At 37.0% G+C, this 16,633-nt stretch overlaps 1 protein-coding gene across 4 annotated transcripts in view; it reads right to left on the bottom strand.

Moving 5' to 3' along the window:
- The window catches only part of SLC6A14 (solute carrier family 6 member 14), a 28,950-nt gene extending 13,085 nt beyond the window's left edge, over nt 1-15,865 (bottom strand). The window contains exons 1-8 of one of the 4 annotated variants that reach the window (XM_070366473.1): nt 14,471-14,883; nt 14,254-14,345; nt 13,389-13,554; nt 10,292-10,423; nt 8,647-8,811; nt 7,703-7,841; nt 6,150-6,282; nt 3,095-3,235 (exon numbers count right to left, since the gene is read on the bottom strand). In XM_070366473.1, coding sequence (XP_070222574.1) covers nt 3,095-3,235; nt 6,150-6,282; nt 7,703-7,841; nt 8,647-8,811; nt 10,292-10,423; nt 13,389-13,458 — 780 coding nt within the window. In that variant the 5' untranslated portion in view covers nt 13,459-13,554; nt 14,254-14,345; nt 14,471-14,883. Of the gene's footprint in view, nt 1-3,094; nt 3,236-6,149; nt 6,283-7,702; nt 7,842-8,646; nt 8,812-10,291; nt 10,424-13,388; nt 13,555-14,253; nt 14,346-14,470; nt 14,893-15,469 lie in introns of those variants that run through there. The other 3 variants (XM_070366472.1, XM_070366471.1, XM_005899339.3) reach the window with 3 other exon arrangements.
- Nucleotides 15,866-16,633: the final 768 nt, after the last annotated feature.

The following is a 16,633-nucleotide window of genomic DNA, read 5'->3' as shown; positions in this document are numbered from 1 at the left end:
TAAATTGCTTTTATAATGGCAGGAAGCCAGTAGAAAGTAAAATGGATGGATAAATAGATGGGTAGATAGATGCATAGACAGACAGCTAGATCATGGTTATTTCACTTATACATTTAACAATTGGTTATATTTAAGTGGTGACTCAGCAGTAAAGAATCTGCCTGCCAGTGCAGGATATGCAAGAGACTCGGGTTCCATCCCTGGGTTGGGAAGATCCCCTGGAGAAGGAAATGGCAACCCACTCCAGTATTCTTGCCTGGGAAATCCCATGGACAGAAGAGCCTGGAGGACTACAGTCTATGGGGTCACACAGAGTCAGACATGACTTAGTGACTAAACAACAAGATAAGAAAATCATGTGAGGAATAAGATGCACTCATTTCTTAGGGAGTTTTACATATCAGGTTGGCTAACACAAATGAACTTTTGGCCAACCCATATTAAGAGATGAACAACATGCTTATGTTAGTCTCTCAGCTGCTTTGACTTGATACATTATGCATGCATATGTGAGTGGGGTGAAGGGGTCTGGAGGTGGTGTGGCAGCTCTCAGTTGTGTAAGAATGCTATGCATACCATGAATGATATAACTAGGCTGCCTAGTTCCAAACATACTTATCATCTCTATACCTACCCATCTCACAGCTATATAAAAGACTATTAGTTTAGGGATTGCTGCTGCTGCTGCTGCTAAGTCGCTTCAGTCGTGTCTGACTCTGTGCGACCCCATAGATGGCAGCCCACCAGGCTTCTCTGTCCCTGGGATTCTCCAGGCAAGAATACTGGAGTGGGTTGCCATTTCCTTCTCCAAGTTTAGGGATTAGGAAATCTTAATTCAAGATGCACAAACAGGCTATGTAAATTTAACTAAATGTGAATCTTCCTGGGTCTCAACTTTTATCACTCTAAAATGAAGGAGTTAGTAAAACAATCACTGGAGACCCCTCTAGCTATCAATTTGTGTGGTTCTCTACTCCCCTAGAGATATCAATAAAGAAAAGGAAAAATACATACTTGTGATTGCATGCTTAGAATATAAATTGGAGAGGAATAAAAAAACATCTAAGAAAAATTTTTCATTGCCAGCACTCCCAAAGAAGGGGTGAGGGCAGTGTTTGTGTTGGGATGGGGAGGTAGGAGAATTAAACTGTATGTTTCATACAGAACTTTAGGCTTAGCTCTGATGTTTTAAAGATAATAGAGACACCAAAACACAGACCAGTATAAAATAGTCACATAAAAATTTCAGGATAGTCTCATGGAGCTATAAAGCCTAGGTTTCTGAGGCTTTAAAAGCCACTTAGAGGAATATCAAAGGAGCTTTTCCACTGTGCTCAAAGATATGAGGTTTAAAGAAAATGGAGGGTCCATTTCTTAGGAAAAATGCTGCATTCTACAATTATTTAGTATTATCTAACAGAAATAATTAAAATACTTGTGTGCTCATTTATATAACAGTTTACCATTTCAAAGTATATTAACATATTTTATCTTGTTTAATAACCTAACAGAGAGAAGATGATGAATCCCAACTTCCATTTTATTTGTTTCTTATCCATCGTCAAAAATGGTCATCTAGTTGGGAAGAGATTAACAAACAAGGTTAAAAAATGTGAGGCCCGAGAAAAATGAAGAAATAAACAGTGGCCTTTGGATACATCAAAGTACGTTGATCTCCAACACATAAACAATAAAAGTTCATAGTTCTAAAATGATTTGGAGTCATCAATTTAGATCAATGATTTATTTTATTTTATTTTTTAACTGTACAATATTGTATCGGTTTTGGCATATATCAACATGAATCTGCCACCTAGATCAATGATTTAGAGTGATTTTTTGTGATTACTACTGAGTGAAAATGATTTGGACACACAGAAGGTAACCAAAGGCCAGAGACTGACCTCTCAATTTTCAAAAAGGTAAAGGATGGATTTCCATGACTAAAAATGGATAAATTTGACTTGGTTATCAGAAACATTCTACAAAAAATAATTAAATATCGATATTGTGAGTATTTAGAACATAGCAACTGCTGAAAGCATGAGTTCCACAAAGAATGCCATAGCAAGCTAAAAACTAATATCCATTTTGGCTAATACTACTAATATGATATTATAGTGTTTCTTGATTTTAATATAATATTGTGGGATTTTGCCTGACCAGAAGCTTAATGTATTCTAAGAATGTGACATGACTACTAAAAAAGTGAAAGTGTTATTAGCCTGTATCAATAGAAGGAAAGTCGATGGAGTGTACTTACTGGCAATGCCCTGTGCAGTTAAAATTGTAAAAGATTTTATGTACATATGATACACATAGCCATTATCTGAAGACAGACTAATATTAAAAGGGGTTACCAATTCATATTCACGGCACATGTTTATGTGTCTTGTATACAAATAACAGTTTTGTTTATGGAATTTTTCATTTCAAATTTATGTTTTAACTTCAGAATATTAACTTTTGAAGACAAAGTTTATATTAGACGATTAAGCCATCAACTGTAATCTTTAAATCTACTACACATTTATCTGATAAGTCACATGCATGCTAAATCACTTCAGTCGTGTCTCACTCTTTGCAACCTCATGAACTGTAGCCCACCAGGCTCCTCTGTCCATGGGATTCTTCAGGCAAGAATACTGGAGTGGGTTGCCCCTTCTCCAGGGGATCTTCCCTACCCAGGGACTGAACTCACGTCTCTTATGTCTCCTGTATTGGCGGGCAGGTTCATTACCACTAGTGCCACCTGGGAAGCCCTGGTCATCAATTTGTGGGTATTCATGCATGAAATATGCTTTTTCAGATTAAGAAGCCCCAAATCCTTTTGGTCAAATAGGATCAGTTTCAAAAAAATGACTTTGAAAATCCTGTTGCTAAAAATGACAGTCTCACTTCCAATAAGACACCTATTAGTGTCATGTTAAACACTTAAAATCAGGCATCCTAGTGGACAGAAACATTAATAAATTTAACTCCATATTCTTTTACAAGCTATTACATTACAAGACTCTAGGTAATCAAAGATTTTCAGTATTGACTTTATCTAAGGTTTACCTCCTTAGATAATGTGAAATCCAAATTGTCTTACCTCAGCATCCTTAAGTTTTGCAAAATTTGACTGTGCTCCAATATAGTATGAAATGCCTTTTGCTGCGCCTTCCAGAGTTGCCCCTCGAATCACCAGGATGAGTAGGACAACATAGGGGAAAAGAGCTGTAAAATACACCACCTACCAAGAACAACCAAAAGTTCTTATTTTTAAAACTCATGGTATATAATTATATACAAAGTTACTAGCCAGTTGAAATGTTTAGCCTATTAATGTCTGATAATACTAATACCAAAGTTGGCGTAATTTCCTCTTTCTCTGTTTACCACTCTTTGAATGATCCACTTTCAAAACACTCTGATGTATGTGGCAATGTTTCCCAGGTTTATGTTGTAAATAAACACTATTTCAGCAATGGTTATTTGAAATCCAGATGAAGTGCTTTCCTAAATGTATCCTAATAAATGTTGGTAATTTCATCTCTGGTTCCTCTGCCTTTTCCAAATTCAGCTTGTAAATCTAGAAGTTCAAACTACCAAACGGTTGCGTTCATTTCACATACTAGCAAGGTAATATTAAAAATCCTTCAAGCTATCCTTCAACCGTACATGAACCAAGGACTTCCAGATGTACAAGCTGGATTTAGAAAAGGCAGAGGAACCAGAAAAAAATTGCCAACATCTATTGCATAATAGTAAAAGCAAGGGAATTCAAGAAAAATTATCTGCTTCACTGACTACACTAAAGCCTTTGACTGTGTGGATCACATAAAATTGTGGAAAACTCTTAAAGAGATGAAATACTAGGCCACATTACCTGCCTCCTGATAAACCTGTATGCAGGTCAAGAAACAACAGCACCAGACATGGAACAACGGACTGGTTCAAAATTGGGAAAGGACTACATCAAGGCTGTATATTGTCACTCTGCTTATTTAACTTCTATGCAGGGTACATCATGCAAAATGCCAGGCTGGATGAAGTACAAGCTGGAATCAAGATTGACTGAAGAAATATCAACAACCTCAGATATGCAGATGATACCACTCTAATGGCAGAAAAGTGAAGAGGAACTGAACAGCCTCTTGAGGAAAGTGAAAGAGAAGTGTGAAAAAGCTGGCTTAAAACTCAACGTTCAAAAAATGAAGATCATGGCATCCAGTCCCATCACTTCATGGCAAATAGATGGGATAAAAGTGGAAACAGTGTCAGATTTTATCATCTTGGGCTCCAAAATCACTGTGGATGGTGCCTGCAGCCATGAAATTAAAAGATGTTTGCTCTTTGGAAGAAAAGCTATGACAAACGTAGACAGCGAATTCAAAAGCAGAGACGTCACTTTGCTGACAAAGGTCTGTATAGTCAAAGCTATGGTTTTTCCAGTACTCATGTATGGATGTGAGAGTTGAACCATAAAGAAAGCTGAACATGAAGAACTGATGATTTTGAATTGTGGACTTTTAAGAGTCCCTTGGACAGCAAGGAGATCAAACCAGTCAATCATAAAGGAAATCAACCCTGAATATTCATTGGAAGAACTGATACTGAAGCTGAAGCTCCAATATTTTGGTCACCTGATGCAAAAAGCCAACTCATTGGAAAAGACCCTGATGCTGGGAAAGATTGAGGGGAGGAGGTGAAGCGGGCAACAAAGGATAAAATGGTGGATGGCATCACTGACTCAATGGACATGAATTTGAGCAAATTCCAGGAGATAGTGAAGAACAGGGAAACCTGGTGTGCTGAAGTCAATGGGGTCACAAAAAGTCAGACACAACTTGGTGACTAAACAACAAATGTCTGATAGTGAAAATCACCTCTTGGTAAATTAGTGCATTAAGGTGGGAAGGAAAATGATTTTAAAGTAGTTTAAAAAGTAAACTTTTAACTGCAGTAGTTAGTCTATGCTCAATCCCAGAGAAGAAAGAAAATCTCCTAGTAGTTGTTCAAATCCTGTGAAAGCTTTTAAAGTGAGTACTGGACACTTGATATTATTATCCTTAAAGCTACCATTAAAAGTGTTTGAGAGCACACATATATACATGTGAACTGCTTGTATCCTAGATAACACATGGTTCCAGATGAACAGACTGCCTTTGAGGCTAGCTTTTCATTAATGTGGATAATTTCTTTGCTCCATAGATTTCCTATGTTTGGTAATATACCCAAGGAGATGATTTAAACAAACCATCCCAAGACCAGTAAAAATTAATTGCCTGGGTAAATGGAATTTCATGGATTTTTCAATATTAACATCAAAAATCAACCAAGGGTTTAAAAAATGTACAATCGCAACACTGTTTTGGAAAATTTCCACTGAATTTGTGATGTTCCTGGTATTTTTGTGATCTAACAGTATGTCCATTACAATGTAACAGTAACTGTGCTAGATATTGTACCAGGAACACAAAGATAGTATCCACAGTTATTCTTGTTCTGTGTCCTTATGAAAATTTCAGTCTGGTAGTTACAAACACACACATGTTTATTTTTCTGGGTATTGTACAGCTGCTCACAGAGAAAATTTCATGTTCTCTGATATTGCCACAGTGCTCTCTGAAAGTTTAAAAATAAAACAATGACATAGGAAATGTTTTTCAGAAGAGGACTTTCTGCTGAGAGAGGGTTCTGAGTCCATTTTGGCAAGCTTTAAGAGAACACTTGTATAGCTTTATTTTTTTCTTTCTCTCTCAGTGGAATAATGGGAATGCTGACACTCTTACCCTATATAACATATGTAACAGGGGTCTAGACTTTCCAAACCAAAAATTGTAACATATAATTCCACTCAACATGCTTCTTTATTATAATAGGATGGAAATTTTAAAAATATACTCCCAGAATGCTGTATCAGCTAGAAGGGTCCAAGTTTAGAGAACTCACACACATCTAGTACTAATTTTTGCTAGTTTTATTCTTAACAATAGCAGTGTTCTTATGTATTTTCTTAGAGTGAGGCTGCCTACTTAGAAAGCTTTTCACACATTCGAAGGCTCTCATGATAGAAAAGAACATGCGTTTGATACTACTTGGCATTGAACTACAATGAAATTGGAAAACAGCAACATCACTGTCTAAGGTGTTTTCTAAATTACCTTTCCAGAAGACTTTATTCCTTTAAATAATGCTGCTCCGACTATGAGCCAAGCCAGAAGAAGACAAAGTGCTAAATACCAAACAATGACTCCAGTCTCATCCAGTCCACTTGACCGTTGGAGTGCCACTTTACTGAAAACACAGATGTCCTTTGATTAACACACAATCATTCATCTTAATACATTGAATTTTGTAATATCTTTCATACAGGGGAAGCTTCATGAGTATTTTACTAATAGTCATACTAATTCATATTTATTCATTTAATACTAATATTAATTAGTATTTATTAATGTTAATATGACATCAATGTCATATGAGCCTTTTACTGATACAGTTGTATGGAGGGGCAAAAATAATTCAGTGATAAGTCAGGCTCAAAACTTTCTGGTTAACTGCAGCCAATTCAAAATTTCAAATCATAGAATAAAAGATCCACTCATTCCTTTAGCTCCGATTTTCCCCTAAAATTTCAAAGCTCCTCTATGGAAAAAAATTAACATCAGATTATTTTACTCATTATGGTATTTTTTTTTCTCAAGTTAAAATGACAGAGAAGACATTTTAAATTGTATTAAATATTTTTGTATTCATCATAGTGTTAGTCACTCAGTCGTGTCTGACTCTTTGCAACCCCGTGGACTGTAACTCGCCAGACTCCTCTGTTCATGGGATTTCCCAGGCAAGAATACTGGAGTGGGTTGCCATGCCCTCCTCCAAGGGATGTTCCCGACCCAGGGATTGAACGTAGACCCAGGGATGAAACCCAAGTCTCCAGCATTGCAGGCAGATTCTTTACCACCTGACCCAGGGAAGCTCTAATTCATCATACTTGTTGTTATTATCAAAGCTAAATGGTCCCATTATTTATACCTTTTTCAAAGGCTTTCTGGAAAATTCCATGATTTCCACTAGGGACATATATAGATATAGGGTTTTACTTGTTAGCTTGATGTTTAGAACATTTCAGGGGCCAAATTTTAAAAGGGTCACACAGAGCAGTAACATGGAGATGAGGAAGATTTCATTACAGCAGTAGTCAAAGAAGTTATATAAGGGTAAAGGGCAGGTATACAGTAAGGAGATTAGAGATCATTTAAAATTAATAAAAGCAAATATAACCCCAAACATCTATTTTGTCATATAACGACAACTATAAACAAAATGAATAATGAAGAATTTCAGCCTTAAATAGCAATTCTGCCCCTAGTATTATTCATCACCCAACTGTTTATCATTAGAACTTGCTCATTATAGTCTAAAAATTGCATATTTTTCTTCAAAGCAATGCCCTAACTTATAGATAATAAGCACTATATAAATCATCACTGATGACCTTGTGCCCATTTAATAACTAACTTATGAATGACAATCTATTAGCTATGCGCTAATTTTGCAGGCTACTACTATTCACACAGGATAAACATTTGAGTCAAATGAAGTATAATTTGCTCTTATACGAGTTAAGGAGCTGATCAATTTTTTATTTTATTTATAAAAAACTTTACTAACATGTAGGATGTAGATAATGTAGATAATGTACTGTACTCACTTCCAATACTGTTCACTGGGAAGCTGTCCTGTCTGATAAACTTCAGTTCCATTGATGCAGGTAAGATTGTTGGCGTCTACCCAGCTTTTATTCGCTTGAAAGATTTCATTTATGCTTATACTCACATTACAATGTGTCACTAAAATTAGAAAAAAAGAATACACACAGACATGTACTTAGTTTTAGACGAGTGCTTTCCTGGAAATAAATTTTAAATGGTGAAATACTTAAGGTACTGTCTAAATTCTTATTTAGTGAATGTGGAGTAGAAATTTCACAAATGGAATAAGCCATGCACACTCAGCAACTTAAATTTTCTCTACTACTAAGCTGAGGGTGAGTATGAAAATATCTGCCCTTTTAAACAGTATGTATTTTTATATTTACAGTTTATTTACAGTAACAACAGCTATAGAGTAATAGTCATTTCAATTGGGATTCAGTACTCTAGGGAAATTTTCATATGTGGACTTATTTAACCTATATAAATAAATGACACCTTTAAATTCCTAAGAAGTGTTAAATCTGTATCAATTTATTCTCCAATATACACAGCCAATCCCAGTGGTAATAGTCTACAATATTGATGCTACATTATTCCAAAGACTAGCAATACTCACCATCTCCTGAACACTACTATGTATCATAAACAGTGATTTTCTCTCTTACCACTTTCCCATTTTCTTCCTTGTCTACCACTGACAACCTAGGTCTGCAAGAAGTACTCCAAGTAGTGGTTTAGCTTTACTGGCTGCCCTCAGAAATTAACATATTGCATTAATCAACTTTCACATTATACATGACTTATTCTGATTTCATCAGTAACCTGTGGCTCACTTAAAGTTGAACCTAAATTTGTTAGGAAATGATTTAGGCCTTTAATCTTGTTAGAAAATATAAAAGAATGAATGATTCAGAGTTAACAATAAATAAATGAATTTTACCGAAAGGTGATCTGCTACAGTTTCCATCAGCCCAACTGATGGAACATTTTGACCATGGTAGTTCACGTTGAAAAGAAGCAAACAGGTAGTAAAGACTATAGGCAATTATGACATTATAATAGATTGTCACAAAAAGGGATATCAGGACCATTGTAATCCCCACACCTGGAAAAGAGAACAATTAAAAACATAAGTACTGTGGTGGATTCATTTTGATATTTGGCAAAACTAATACAATTATGTAAAGTTTAAAAATAAAATAAAATTAAAAAAATAAGTGAAATTTCTTTTGCTAATTCATACAGCTGCATTCTCAATTTCCACAAAATCTATTTTAAACTGAGAAAACTGTTTCAATGTTTTCTCTTTATTGGAGGCGTGGGAGACAGTACTGTTGTCTGAATAGGTTCTCAAAATTATTTTGATGATTGATTTTTTAGACAGATTTTGAGTTGATCAGGAAAAGGTGCTAAGATTAAAGATCTATATTAAGCCACTGAATTCACATAAAGAAAAGCCATGTTCTTTACTCATTCTTATTAAGTCTGTAAATTCTTGTCAGAGTGGGTACTATTAAAAAAAAAAAATTTCAAAGCTCATATCCTGTCGATTCAGTGACCAATACTCCCATCTTCATCTATACACCAGCATTTTGACAAGTAGAAGATAAAGCCTCTGAAAGAATTTCCTAAGGGGAAATGTACAGCATTTCTACAAGGTGTGTAAAGAAAATTCAGTAAATTGTAATTATCTGAATTTAAACTTCTGAAATTTCTTTAACTCTCTAGTTTGAAAATGCAGCTTAGCACACTGAATATCACTTCTATGCTAAGACTAACTTTTGAGGTAGCTTACTTAATATTCCAGCATAATAGTCTCTTCACCTCACTATAAGTGTATTTTTGATGTTACATTGAAACTTTTACAGGTAGCTTTCAGCAGCTAGCACGTACCAAAAATGATATATAATCTTCAAACAGAAAGGCTGTTTAATGTTTAATAACAATCAAAGCATTTAAAAAAAAATGTTCCCAGTGTCCTATTCCATTAGGATCATCCAAGAAAAAAATAGTGACCTGCCCTTCAACTTTCCTGAATGAGGCATTGTAAAAGATAGGCAAAAGCAACATCACAGAGACCGCATACGGAGTAGAAGAAAAGGCAGAGCCATAAAGTTAACACACAAGACTGTTTGCCAAGAGAATTCAAAAGGTGAAAATAAAACAACTTCCTCATATCCTTCTTAACCCCAACAATATCTGCAGCCCAAGATAAAGAGAAATACATATTAACATTTGATTTCTAAATTTGATGGTGGCAAATAAAAAAAACAGTGTATGTCTGTGACTTTGAAAGTTAGTTGCTCAGTTGTGTCCAATTCTTTGCTGCCTCATGGACTGTATAGCCCACCAGGCTCCTCTGTCCATGGAATTCTCCAGGCAAGAATACTGGAGTGGGTGCCATTTCCTCCTCCAGGGGATTTTCCTGACCCAGGGATCAAACCTGTGTTTCCTGCATTGCAGGCAGTTTCTTTACTACCTGGGCCATCGTGTGCAAATGTTAAATGCTTTCATCCACACAGTGAGGACAGCTATACGCAGAAACAAACCCATAAGCATAACAAGGAAAACATTCTAATACCAACCTTGAAACAATGGAAGAAGCCTCCAAACTGCAACTGGACCTAGGCTAGAAAACTGCCCCATGGAGCACTCTAAGAAGAACAGAGGTAAGCCAGCCAGGGCTAGCATAATCACATATGGTATTAAGAAGGCACCTAGAAAAGGCAGAAAAAGAACCAAAGTACTATTATACGCCCAGATCTTGATGGCACTTTGACAACCAACACAACATTTTGAAAGCAGTCTGATAAGTGGAGTCAGAGAGAACTGAATCTGGGCTTCAAATCTGTAAGAAAGTTGTTGATTTTCTAAACCTTGGATTCCTCATCCATGAAATGGGGATGCTGGTATTACCTAATGAGGTTGTTGTGATTATTAAAAACAATAACCGATAAAAAGCAATTCAAAGAAGTTGAATGATCATAGGCTTTGGAGACAGATAGACCGAGGTTTATATCCTGGCTTCATCATGTACTAGTTATGTGACCTGGGGCAGTTTATCTAACCTCTCAGTCTTGGGTTCCTCATAAATGGGAAGAGCAATGCCAAGTCATCAGTTTGTGGTAAGGATTTAATCACAGAGCCTATGTGAAAACACTTCACAAAATAGGCAGGCATATAGTATATGTTCAAAGCTAGTTTCCCGCCTCTCTCCTTAAAAACTAACAAAAACAATCTGCTTTTAAGACTTAGGGTTTAAATGTTAAATGTGGTTCAAAGTAGAAGCTATTGCAGTTAAGTTCATTATTCTCCAAATAGTCATGTGTCTTCACTCAATGTTAAAGAAACATTATTTTTGGTATAACAATCTTGAACCCTTGAGATGTACGCAGAATTAACATTCAATTTCATAAGGACTAATATTCCTACATTTAGATTATTCAGTCCCATTTTTGGTTGTTTTTTTGTTGTTGTTGTTGTTAAACCTTTTATTATTTTACATTTATCCTGTCTACTTTTAGGGAATACAATTCATTAAAACTTTGACCAGAATTTTGGTAGAAGCGGGTACAGAATATTAAATTTCTTGTTTAAGTATTCTAGAAGTCTTAAATTAACAATGTTTAATAAGAAAATGTGGAATAAGTGAGTAAACTAGACTTTGGGTTGGATTATGTACATTTTTTTCTTCATATACTTTTCCCATTATGATACTATAACACCATACCTGGGCATTACATTTTTTTCTAACCCTAAAAATATATTTTACTAAAAATAAGAACACAATAAAGTACTTGTTACATGCAAGTCACTAGTCACCAGAACATAAGGACAAATATGTTTTTACAGATGTTGCAATGTACATACCATCATTACTATGACTAATAGAAGTTTAATTCCCACCAATGGTAAATATGAAGAAAAAGTAATACAAAATATCTGTTTGAAAAACAATATGCAATATTTTGCCAGCCCAGTGTAAACAGGTTTGTAGACACACACAAAAATCAATTTTCCTCAATGTTATCAATGGCTTTTCACCCATTATATTATTTCATTATTAATAACAACCATAACTGGTAGATTAGCAATACAAAGTTAACACTACTGACCTAGACCCTAAGGTAGTCTGATACTTCTCTTTCTTATAGTGTTAAAAAGCATCTAAAGATAAAAATGATTCCAGATTTTAGCAACAGTCTTTTAAGCCTGACCATAAGTTTAAATCTAATCTATTAACTTTTGACAAATTTGAATTTCGTGTTCCTGTTCTACCCTTGGGCAAAAAAGAGAAGCAACTGAGAGACAGTAGATCATCCACTACTCAAATGATGTGATCTTTTAAAAATGAGAGCCAATATGATAAGCTAATTTTTAGAGGAAACAGTGAGAGAGGTAATAGCATACAATAAAATAATGCCATTTTGTTTCAGCTAAGTTTAAAAATTCTATATTAAACCTAGTTTGATATAGTTCCTAGAAATCTATAGTAAGTACTGGCCCTTTATGACATCAACTCCCAGGGTATTTCTTAATTTAAACCTGAACATAAGGGGCTGAAAAGGAACCTGAATGCTTTTCTCAACTACACTGACCTTAGGACATATGATTCCTGACTCATCTTCCAGCTCAAATGTATACTAAACTCTTGATTAAACACTGTTGGCTCTAGTTGGTAATTTATGTTGGTAATTTATGGACCAACACTTAAAGTGTTTCATAAACAGAGCTCCTTTCTTAAATCTTTGAAGGGCAATATGAATGTTTTAATATAACCAATTAATAAGGAATGTAAGATTGAAATATCGCCACACAAAATCCTATTGTACCAAGAAAAATAATTACAGTGGCATAGTTTCACTGGTATCCAATTTTGAAATATAAGGGAATGTCACCTCTACACTTCTAATAGGACTTGTAATTACAAGTAAATAAATATGGTGTAAGTGAAAAGTTGTTTCAACATTACTAGAGGATATTGCAATTCATTCTGTTTCCTTTTGGGTGTCACTTCAGAGTTATTTTTTTCTCCTTGTTCTAATTGAGTCTTCTTTAGTGATCTATGAGGTATAAACCATATTGTTTTACAGAAATTAAACACCTAGCCTTGAATTAAATTCTATTGCATTTTAGAAGGATCTTCTACCTGGTCAATCCAATTTGGAATATATGTAACTGATATTGCAGCTTAACGTACAAAACCTTTAATTACCTTTTAATCAACTCTTTCCAAACTTAAGTTTCCAAAATGTAATGCCTTATTTTATTTAAGCAAATGATTTATTTGAATTTCCTATTAGAATGAGAATTCCCTGCCTTTTACTTAGATTCAGCAATAAATTAGGCAAAACACAACTTGAGTCTGAATACATTATTATAGGAACATGTATAAATTAAGAAGAGTAAGTCATATGAAGATTGTTTGGGATTTCAAATGAGAAATCAAAAGTGCTAAATACGCAACTTTTATCAAGTTTATATCTGAAGATCTTATGAAACCAGCTTTCCAACTTGAGCTAGAAAACCATGGTCTAATAATAAAATGAAGTATGCTCATTTCCCATCCTCCCACTAACCCATATTATCATATACCTTTCCTTAGGTCTTAAATATCATCAGAGGCCATAGAGCACCTCCCTTAAAACTGAAGGGGAAATAAATTGGGGCAGCGGGTAGTACCTCCGCCATTGTTGTAGGTCAAATAGGGGAACCGCCACACGTTCCCCAGTCCCACTGCATATCCAACCATGGATAAAAGGTAATCTGATTTTTTGGACCAGTTACCACGCTCCTGATTCTCATCATTTTCATTAACATGAAGATTCTCGGGTGCAACCTCAGCATTCTAGAAAAAGAAAAATATCATCAGCTTATTTTTCTATTAAAAATTACACAGAAGCATAATTTCAAAAATTCATAGAGTGACAGTGAGAGAGAGAAAGACATACAGAGACAGGCAGACAGAGACAGAGAGAAACAAACCCTGAAAAACATAGCCAAAGAGAACGTTTTCCAGAGCTAGTGACACCTCTGTGCATGACTGCTTTTAAAATGAAAAAACCTCTGTAGGTGGATATTTTTACTAGTTCTTTGGGTTATGTCATCCAAATTTTAGTGAAAAGGTTACATGTGGCACCCAGTATAAAAGGCAAATGAAGATGGCCAAATAAAATTTCAAGTACAAATGTCTTAAAGATGAATTAGGTGAAATCAATACTCTTGAAATTGGAGGAGCTCTTTGACAAACAGGTTCAAATATAGTTTCTGCTTTTAAAAAAAATCATAGACTCTTTTTCATGCTGGCTAGTTTTGGTGTTTGGAGCTGTCAGGGAAGTTTGAGTTCCTTTCCAGAGTAAAACCAGTGCTTTTCTGAAAGCCACAAAATAATATTCAGACAAATTCTCATGTCCCATCAGGTGGAACAGCATTCTCTCCACTTCAGAGAAGAGGGAAGGGTTCCCTCAGGTCAGGTTATTTTCTTATTTCCCTCTAACCTATGGACACAGTTCAGAGAGGGACAGAACACAGAAAGTGGTGGGCATACCCAAGGCAGAAGATGAGGCGACCATAAGTCTTCTCGCTACCAGAGTAAGAGCTGTCCTGTTTCCTCTCCTCTATGGGGACATCTCAGTCACACTTGAAGGCAGTTGAACAGAAATGTGGTAAACGGAATAGCCAAAGAGAGCAAAACCTGAGATTTGCCTCTCCTTAAGTTTTCCCTTCCCAAGCCCTCCACAGGTCCGCAGCTCACAGACTCCTACCTCCTTCCTTCTGCACTTGAAGAAGCTCAGACACTTCAACTTGTCCATGGTTCACTGGCTCCCTGGGCTGCTCTGCCTGTCTCTCAGTCTGGCCGAGCTTGACTGGTGACGGATACACACTCCCCAGTCACTAGCTGCCAGAGTGAGCCACCTTGCCCAGGGGTGGGACCATTTATGAAGGGAAGCTCCCTCCTCCCCCGCCTGGTTGCCCTGTCATGTCAATTACCGGAAGGGACTAAAGTGAGGCTCCGGTTTTTCCCCAGGTAAGCTGGCATGTAGCAATCCCCTGCCCCGGCCCCGGGAAAGGGCTGGGCTGTGAGAGAGTGGAGCAGTCGGAGCAGAGATGACTGATAGCCTTTGACTCAGAGCCTGGCAGCTGCCTTTGCAGTCTCTCCTCCTTTCCTGGGTTCCCTGCTTCCTTGTAACCTCTCAGTCTGGTCTCTGTCCTGGGGCCAAGTGCTGATCTCTACCAGTGCTTGAGGCAGAGAAGGACATGGTCTGTGGGGTTCATTCCATTCCCCAAGATTCTCCTTAACAGACTGTACTGTCCTGGGCTCTGGGATTTCCCAAAGTTTTGCCCCTCACTAGAAAGCACTTGATCCCCTGGGGCAAACACTGCTCCCAGAGAGGAAAGCTCGTGAATTGGGCACCTTGAAAAGCAGCCAGTTGAGATAAGATTACTCAGCTGGCTCTGCCTGAAAAGAGCAACTTTGAGCCTGTGTCTGAAGTGCCTTTCTCAGCCTTCAGGACAGTGTTGCCCTTTACAGGGAATGCTTTGTGTAAATTTCAAAGAGGCCAAACAAAAACAAATTATTGAGCAGGTTTATGGGAAATTCTAACCCTAACAAAGGACTCCACTCTGCAAGAAAGGCGAGGCTTGGAAAGTAAACTATGAGGAAGCATCCTGGTTGGGCCAGGGAGGAAAGTACTATTATAATGCTGTTTACCAAGGTAACACCTTTTCTTCAGAAAACTCAAAGGATTTAAACTCTATCATACCAGGCAAAAGATGGTGTCAGTTATATGAGGCACAGTATAAATCTCTGCACACGGATGAACCAGCCATGAGCCAAGTCCTGGGTCCAGCGTCCAGCTCCTCTGCTCTCCACCGGCTGACAAGAATCTTCCATTTGCAATAGAAATATGCCCTGGGGAATTTGAGCAGGTAAGGCAGAAGAAAGTCCATAAGGGAAGTGGGAAGGTAGTCAGGAGAAAATATCAGTAAGTTTCATCTAATTTTGTCTTGAATGAAGCACAGGTTGGTGTGTATGTCTGTGTGTGTTTGTGTCTGTGTGAGCATGCACATGCACGTGTATGTGGACCTATTAGTGTTATATGCCACTGGTATGACCTAAAGGCTAAAATGAAGGAATTGTATTAACCTGTTGCAGACATAAAAGAGAGGAGGGGAAGGAAGACTTATAAACCTCTTTATGAAAGGATGACCTGAAAAGCAAACCTAATAGCATTTACGAAACTATCAAAGTCGCATATCAAACTTCTGTTTACATGGAGCACTGAAAATAGATGGTAACCAAAGTCACTGCAGATGGTGACTGCAGCCATGAAATTAAGAGAAGAAAAGCTATGACCAACATAGACAGCATATTAAAAAGCAGAGACATCACTTTGCTGACAAAGGTCCATCCAGTCAAAGCTATGGTTTTTCCCAGTAGTCATATATGGATGTGAGAGTGGGACTATAAAGAAAGCTGAGCACTGAAGAATTGATGCTTTTGAACTGTGGTGTTGGAGAAGACTCTTGAGAGTCCCTTGGACTGCAAGGAGATCCAACCAGTCCATTCTGAAGGAGATCAGCCCTGGGATTTCTTTGGAAGAAATGATGCTGAAGCTGAAACTCCAATACTTTGGCCACCTGATGTGAAGAACTGACTCATTGGAAAAGACCCTGATGCTGGGAAAGACTAAAGGCAAGAGGAGAAGGGGACAACAGAGGATGAGAGGGTTGGATGACACCACCGACTTGATGGACATGAGTTTGAGCAAGCTCTTGGAGTTGGTGATGAACAGGGAAGCCTGGCGTGCTGCAGTCCATGGAGTCACAAAAAGTCAGACACGACTGAGTGACTGACCTGAACTTATGGGAATAGTGATGACCTAGAGGGATGGGAGAGTCTCTCTGATGGCTCAGTGGGTAAAGAA

This window comes from Bos mutus, chromosome X (assembly GCF_027580195.1).
Source record: "Bos mutus isolate GX-2022 chromosome X, NWIPB_WYAK_1.1, whole genome shotgun sequence".
Lineage (NCBI taxonomy): Eukaryota > Metazoa > Chordata > Mammalia > Artiodactyla > Bovidae > Bos > Bos mutus.
The sequence above is the reverse complement of the archived record's forward strand: the minus strand, read 5'-3'. Positions and strand labels throughout refer to the sequence as shown.